This window comes from Elephantulus edwardii, unplaced genomic scaffold (genome assembly GCF_000299155.1).
Source record: "Elephantulus edwardii isolate Elephantulus edwardi_28Jun2011 unplaced genomic scaffold, EleEdw1.0 scaffold00006, whole genome shotgun sequence".
NCBI classification, from domain to species: Eukaryota; Metazoa; Chordata; class Mammalia; order Macroscelidea; family Macroscelididae; genus Elephantulus; species Elephantulus edwardii.
Genome location: NW_006399756.1, coordinates 36,419,090 through 36,427,221, shown reverse-complemented (window position 1 = coordinate 36,427,221; position 8,132 = coordinate 36,419,090). Strand labels below are relative to the sequence as shown.

Here is an 8,132-nt window from a genome sequence, read left to right as displayed (position 1 = left end):
GGAGGGACAGCGCAGGAGGGGAAGACCCTCTATGAGGTGGATTGATTCAGTGACTGGGGCAATCGGGTGGGTGTGTCAGAGGCAATGCAATTGGCACAGGATAGAGCAGGGTTTAGGGCTGTTGTCCATAGGTCGCTATAAGTCGTAAATGACTCAACGGCACATAGTAACAACAACATGATATGCCGACACTGGGCATTAGATGACCTCAATACAATTTCCACCTACTTTCCTTTTCCTGTGTAAAATTTCCATTTCCCATCCTTTTGCACCTTTGAATCAAAGACTCATGGTTCAGATCCATGAGCTGTTCCATGACAGAAAGACGGATAATCCACTCATGTGTCATTTACTACCTTTGAAATCCATTGGAGGGTCAGCTATGGGTTAGACCGCAAACACAACTTTTTTTCCTTTTCTTGTGTAAAATTTCCATTTTTCATCCTACATAGGTTATGCCACAAGATTTTTCCCAATGAGTTATCTATCATGCCCAATACATAAAGGGAAAAAATATGCATATTTTTATTTCTTCATTACTGCGTCCATGTGCATTGATTGTGAATCCAACTAAAGAGAAATCCTTGACAACTGTAACTTTTCCTTCACTTATTATGATATCATCTATTGTTCTAAGTATAGGATTTTTGCTTTTGTTATGTTGAGTTGTCCTCTGAACTGAAAGGTTTTATCAGGAAGTGTTTCACAGTAAAGATTTCAAATCTTCATTTTCAGCAAGAAAGATTATATAAGCTGCATCTTCATACTTACTGCTATGCATGCTAAGCAAATATGAGGATATCAACTATATGAGGAACAATGTGCTACCAGAATTGAAGAGAGACTCATTAACAATCTCTGAGATGCAGATGATACATCCTTTCTTGCAGAAAAGAATTTTGTGAAGAAGCACTTAATCGTGAAGCTCAAATACTATAGGCTTCAGTATGAAATATATCTGAACATCAATAATAAAAATCCTCATATGTGTATCAGTGAACAGCATCATGATAAATAGGAGACTGAAATCATCAAGGATATAATTTTACTTTGATTCACAATTAATGTCTGTGGAAACAGTAATTAAGAAATGAAGTAATAGATTGAAATGGTAAATGTTATTCCAAAGACCTTTTGAAAGTGTTAAAGAGAAAGGATGTCACTTTGAAGGGTTTCATGTGCCTGTCCCAAGCCATGGTATTTTTCAGTCTTCTCATATTATTGTGAAAGTTGGACAATGAATAAAGAAGACCACAGAAGATTTGATGTCTTTAAGTTGGTGAGTACTGAATGTATCATAGACTATCAAAAGAACAAACAAATCTTGCAATAAGACTTATAGGTAACATCATGATGGATAGAAAGGAGACTGAAACTGTCAACAGCTTCATTTTGCCTGGACCCACAATTTAACAGCCTTGGTACCAGCAGTCAGGAAATAAGGACAAGCATTGCACTGGGAAAATCTGCAGTTATTGAGGAGTATTGATGTCAATGTGAGGACTAACATGTGTCTGATTCAGGCCATAGTCATTCTGATCACTTATTACACATCTGAGAGCTGGACAGTGAATAAGGGTGACAAAAAACAGAATTGACATCTTTGAGCTCTAGTGTTGGAGAAGAGCTCTGAACATCCCAAGGATGGCCAAGAGAACAAACAGGTATGTCTTGGAGAGGTTGTAGCTGGAGTGCTCTTTGAAGGCAAGAATGCTGAGGTTTCATCTCACATACTTCGGGCATGTTTCTAGGAGGGGTGACTCTTTGGAGAGGGACATGATACTGTAAAGGGTGGAGGGTTGGTGAAGGACATGAGACCCTCAACGAGGTGGATTGACACAGTGACTACCAAACAGCCTCTTAAGTATTGGGAAGTGGGAAGATAGCACAGGATACAATAGGGTTCAGACCTTTTGTTCCTTGGGTCACTATGGGTCATACTCAATGACACCTAAGGTCAAACAGTAACAACAAGAAGTAGTATGTTCCTTGGAAGCAAGATGGTGAGATTTTTGTCTTACTAACTTTATGCATGTTATCAGGAAGAGGTATCTCTTGAGAAAGATATCATACTTGACAAATAGAAGATTAGGAAGGCCTCAACATGATGGATTGACAGAGTGGCTGCCCACAGTGCCACTGAAACTGAGCATAAATAAATAAACAATCTTCTAATTGATCTTGACTTCTATTCTTGTCAGACAGATCATTCTAAACAATCCTTATAATCATTTCCCTTGTAATTATTGGCATTTTTATTTGTGTTTTGAACACCACATCTACATGATCACATATGAAACTTTTCATGTCAATATCCATACTAAAGGTTATCTGATGGACAAAAACTTCCAACTCTGTGACTGCTCTAATTAATTTCTGGTTATAGCCCACTGAGGCTTTTCCCTTCCACCTACCTTATCTCTTTGCCACCACAAACGTGTGTGTATACCATTCAACATATCTGAAATGCATTCTCCTCTTACTGAAATTTTTTTTTTCATTTTCTCATTCACTATGAGCAAAGATGTTTCCTATCTTCATTTGATAAAATGACATTTAATATTTTCTAAATTGTTTTAATTGTATCAATTTCATCTTTGGTGGGCACTTTCCTTCTCTTTGGGCTGATTGTAAGTACCCAAAGATCATAACAATCAAAACTCGAAATAAGAGGAGTCAAAATCAAAAGATGTTCTCCTGAGTGAAACAACCTCTTGAAAGTGCTGAAGTACAAGGATGTCAGTTTTAAATACTAAGGTGTGCCTGATCCAAGCCATGGAATGTTCCATTCCTTCATAAGCGTGTGTAAGATAGACAGTAATAAGGAAGATCAAAGACATGACGTCTTTCAATTGTTGTATTGGGAATGTATATCAAGTATGCCGTGGTTATTTCCCATAAAAACAAATAAAACTCTCTTGGAGAAAGTGTATCCAGAGTGCTCCTTGGAAGGAAGAATGATGAGACTTCATCTTATATACTTTGATCATGTTTGAAGTGGAGGAAACTCTCAGAAAATGATATGATATGTGGAATGGAGGAGGGTGAGGATAAGAAAGACCTTTAACAAGATGACCTGACAGAGTGACATCAACAGTGGACTTTTCATAGTGGAGATTGTCAGGATGATGAAGGATAAGGTTTTGGCCTGATGTTCAGGTCATTATGAGTTGACTCAATAGTAATAAGAGAAGCAATAAAGAAGAAGGTCTACTTATATTCATTTCTTAACCATTCAAAATAATGTAATTTAAAAATTTCCTGATAAGGATTATTGTTGATCAATGCACATGGTGTTGTTGTTATGTGTCATCAAGTCCCTTGTGACTCATCAACGCTATGTACAACAGCCCTGAAATCTGCTCTCTCCTGTGCCAATCTTATTGTCTCTGACACATCTACCCTTATCTCCCCAGTCACTGAATCAATCCATCTCATGAAGGATCTTTCTTTCCTGTGCTGTCACTCTACACTCCCAAGCATGACAACCCTCTCCAAGGCCTGGTCTTCCTTGCAACATGCCCAAAGTATGTCAGAGCTTCCAAATTCTTGCCTCCAAGAAGCAGCCTGGTTTCGCCCTCCCTAAGATGAAGCTGTTTCTTCTCTTCACAGCCCACAGTGTATTCAGTACTCTTTTAAAAAAAATATTTTAATTTATTTCTTTTTCATTTCAATGAACATCTACAGAGATTTTGGAATTCCATTCATTCATTGTTGCACCCTTCTCCCCGCACAAACCCCTCCCCGCCTCGTTTGCTCCTCTCCTTGAAAAGCAAAAGAAAAACTCCCTCATTGGTACACAATCCCTCCCCCCCTCCCCCGTACCACACCTAAAAGGCATCAATTCTTCTGTCATCATTAGTCGTTGCTCTTTGATCCATAGCAAGTAGTTGCAAAGACCATGAACTGGATCAGGCACATCTTAGTCTCTAGACTAACATCATTTCTCCTCAGCACTCTAGTGAGGTTGGTGACAGGACATTTTCCCAATGCCATTCATCTTTTGATTTCCTAACTGTTGATATCAAAGATGTTGGTTGAGGAGCCAACCAAGCTGAACCTGTTAACAGTCTCAATATCTTCAGCATATAGTATGATGCTGCCAATTTTACCAATGAAAGGAAGTGAAGAACATATTCAAGCAGTGAGTTGTAATATTTAAGGATGCTGTGGGCATAATATCTAATAACTCAGGAAGCATCATATCTAATAACTCAGGAAGCATCAAAAGAAGATAGGAGGAGTACACAGAGTTACTATACAAAAAAAATTGGCTGACGCAGAAAAATTTCATGAATCAACATATTACCAAGAGCCAATGGTGATGAAGAAGGAAGTTCATGCCCTCTGAAGGAACTGTCAAAAAATAAATGCCCCAGGAATTGATGGCATACTTACGAACATATTTCAAAAAACAGATGCTACCCTGATGTGCTCATCAAGTTGTGCCCAGAAATCAGGAGGACAACTACCTGGTCAACTGACGAGAGAAGATCCATATTTATTCCCATTCCAAAAAAATGTGACCTAACAGAGTGTGGAAATTATCAGCAGGGAGTTGCCAGATGTTCGGGCTGGATTTAGTAGAGTTGGTGGTGCTAGGTGTATCATAGCCAGTGTTAGATGGATTTTAGCTGAAGGCAGAGAGTACCAGAGGATTGTCTGTCTCTGTTTCATTGACTATGCAAAGGCATTTGAGTTTGTGGGTCACAACAAACTGTGGCTAATTCTGAGAAAAATGAGAATCCCAGAACACTTGATTGCAGTTATGTGAAATCTATACTTGGACCAGGAGGCAGTTATGAGAACAGAGCCAGAAAACACTGTATGGTTCAAAATCAGGAAAGGTGTTTACAAGGGATCCCTCCTATCTCCCCACTTTTACAGTCTATATCAGAAAAGGTCATCTGGGAGGTTGGGTTTTATGAGGAGTTATGTAGTATCAGGATTGGAGGAAGACTCACCAACAACTTGCATTATGTAAATAATACAACTTGCTTGCTGAAACTGAGGAGGACCTAATGCATTTGCTACAGAAGGTCAAGGACTGCAACCTTCAATATGGATTGAAACTCAACATCAAGAAAACAAAGATTCTCACCATGCACGTGACAGGAATCTACAATACTTGGCAAACATCACTTGTCTAATCATTTACAGTCATATCAGGTATCAAAAGAAATATTGGAACATCTGCTGTCAAGTACTTCTCCAAAGAAAAGTGGTGTCAGTTTATCCATTTCCTCCTGTTCATTTATCCTCTTTTCACTGAGCAAGATATATGTTCAAAACTGAAAAGAAAGAAAGGGGAAATAGGAACAGAAGAAGAGGGGAATGTCACTAGGATAGCGGAGGTTAGTGGGTGGAGGGGAGAAATAGGAAAGTGTATCATGAGGGCTTAAAGAGAAGAGGAGAAAATAAGTTTAGATTAATAATAATTAATGATAAAAGATACAATATATATGAATTATTGTATGCAGAACAATAAAAAACACCTATAAAATTATGTCTGTTTAACGAGTAAGGTATGTCTGTCTAAGTCATGGTCTTTTCAGTTACTTGCTGTGCATCTGAAAGTTGGACAATCAATAAATATGACAAAAGATGGGTTTGAGCCTTCAGGTTATGGTGTTAAGGATGAGTGCTGACTCCCATAAATTGCCAAAACAACAAATAAGTCCACCTTGGAAGAAATGCAAACAGGGTGGTTCTTAGAAGAAAGGATGGAAAAACTTCTCACATACGTGTCAAGAGAGGACATTCTTTAGAAAAAGACATCAAGTTTGGAAAGTGGAGGGTCAGAGAAAGAGAAGACCTCCCACAAGATGAACTGAGACAGTGACCGTAGCACTGGGCTCTAGGATATGACAGATTGTGGGAATGGGACAGGACAGGGCAAGGTTCATAAAGTTGCTTCCAAGTAGTTGTCAGCTTGACAGCAGCAGACAAGAACAGCAGAGTAAGCATGGACCCATTTAATGTACTAAAATTATACAAGTAACCAAACAACTTCTATGTCACTAACGTTTTACCTGTTCCATTTTCATCAGGAAGCAATCAATGAAGTCTCGAGGATCGTTAATGTCAAGAGTGTCTTGGTGTTCTTTAACTTTCTCCAAAAAAAAGGCTTCCATATACTTGACATTCTCAAGTACTTTCTTATGACTCCCGGGAAAATAATCAAGGATTATAGGAAAAGCATTGCAGACCTAAGAGAGAGAAGAATAAGTATTTCACATGTGCCATATACCAAGCCCTAGATAGAAACTGGTTTAGAATTCCTAACTTGAAGGGAATATTTTTATTTATAGGTTTCTAAAAAGACAAAAGAGATAAAACAATGATTATTAAAACAATTATTTTCTGGTCTTCTACATGAAAGAATAGAACTGTATTTATACCAATATTCTAATTTTACATGGATTGTGGAATAGAGCACGTGATAAATTGGCAGTGTTCATATTTTGTGATGAAAATAGAAGTTAACTGGATCTAGAGAGCAAAACTAGTTAGACTGCTTCTTCCCCACCAGCAATAGTAGTATGGAACTGAGATAGATTTGAAATTAGCATATCATGAATAAAAAAGCTATGAAAAAGAGCATGTCAGTGAATACTTTCAGATCATGCAATTATCATTTAGACAGAACACATCCACACTGTAACAGATTAGTGCAAGGGAAAACAATGTTTTGTATTTAGTATAATATTTTCATCCCTAACAAATAAGCATTATCTATGGAATCACAGCTGAAGCATCAAAGAGTCGTGTGTTAATAAGCACTTCCTGGTAGTGTCTGTGCTTTCAACCTCCTAACTCCTTAATATCCTATTATAGACTATTTTCACAAGGAATCGGAGAAGGAGGTCAATAGGTATTGATTGGAAACAACTTTATATGTGCAATGAAAGCCTTTCATCAAGGGTTTTGAATCTCCTTTGAGTACTCTGTCTATGCTTCTTTGACAGTCATCAGAGTACTTGGGTTAGGAGTAAAGCGGGAAAGAAGACAGGACAGGGAGCTAGCTCATTGGCTTCGAAACATCTATCCCTTAGGTATCATTTTCTAGTATGGAAAAGAAAAGGCAGCAGGATCTTTTGGTGATGTTCACTTCATGATCCTGTCTTAGTTATCTAGTGCTGTTATAACAAAAATACTATGAGCATGTGGCTCAATAGTAAGAGAAATCTCCTTTCTCACAAGCTAGGAGGCCATAGGTCCTGTTTCAGGAAGCCAGGTCTAGGGAAATGCTTTCTTTCTACATGAGCTCTGCAGGAAGACCCTTATCTGCATGAGTTTCTGTTCCTGACAATATTTTTGTAGGTTGGCATCTCTCTTTTTCGCCTCTGTTTGATCACTTGCTTGTTTTTTAATTGCTCTTACATCTTAAAAGAAATGTACTCAAAATAACCTTACTTAAAATGGCATCTGAAAAAGGGTCAAGAATTTATTTTACATCATTTTGAGATGACACAATTCAATCTTTAACTAACCCTAAACAAGATTTTTATAAATTTTGTAGCTCTCTCTGCATAAAACTTTGTATTTCTCAGAGAATTAAGCATAAATAATTTTCAGGAATTAACAGCTTTGGCTTTACCTGCATCCATGGTGAACTAAGAAGGCTGGCATTTTCATTGAGTTTTCCCATCAAGTTAAGAAAATCCTGGTCTTTATAATCAAAATGATGATGGAAAACAACTGAGCAGATCACATTACAGGGTGCACAGCCCAGGATGAAAGTCGGATCACAGGGCGAGCCTAAAGGAATGAAATATTTTTTTTAAATAACTTCAAAACATGTAGGTTATTTACTGCTATTATTAATTGGATGTTTTAAAGAAATCCTTTATTCTTTCATAGTTTATAAAGCCATCAATCCAAATTCAGAGTATCAGCTCAAGAATGTTTTCTTAAAACAACTCTGAAATATCATCTCATCCCAGACAGAATAGCAAAATTTAACAGAACAGCAAGCAACAAATGCTGGTGAGGTTGTGGAGAAACTGGAACCCTTATTCACTGTTGGTGGGAGTATAAAATGGTGCAACCACTGTGGAAGGCGGTGTGGCGCTTTCTCAAAAACTTGCAAATAGAGATACCATTTGACCCAGCAATTCCATTACTGGGAA

General features: G+C 37.8%; 1 protein-coding gene across 1 annotated transcript in view; it reads right to left on the bottom strand.

The window, feature by feature from the left end:
- The window catches only part of LOC102859204 (cytochrome P450 2C5-like), a 53,532-nt gene that overhangs the window by 27,544 nt on the left and 17,856 nt on the right, over positions 1–8,132 (bottom strand). The window contains exons 4-5 of the mRNA XM_006880213.1: positions 7,601–7,761; positions 6,026–6,209 (exon numbers count right to left, since the gene is read on the bottom strand). Of these exons, the coding sequence (XP_006880275.1) occupies positions 6,026–6,209; positions 7,601–7,761 (345 nt within the window). The remainder of the gene's footprint in view (positions 1–6,025; positions 6,210–7,600; positions 7,762–8,132) is intronic.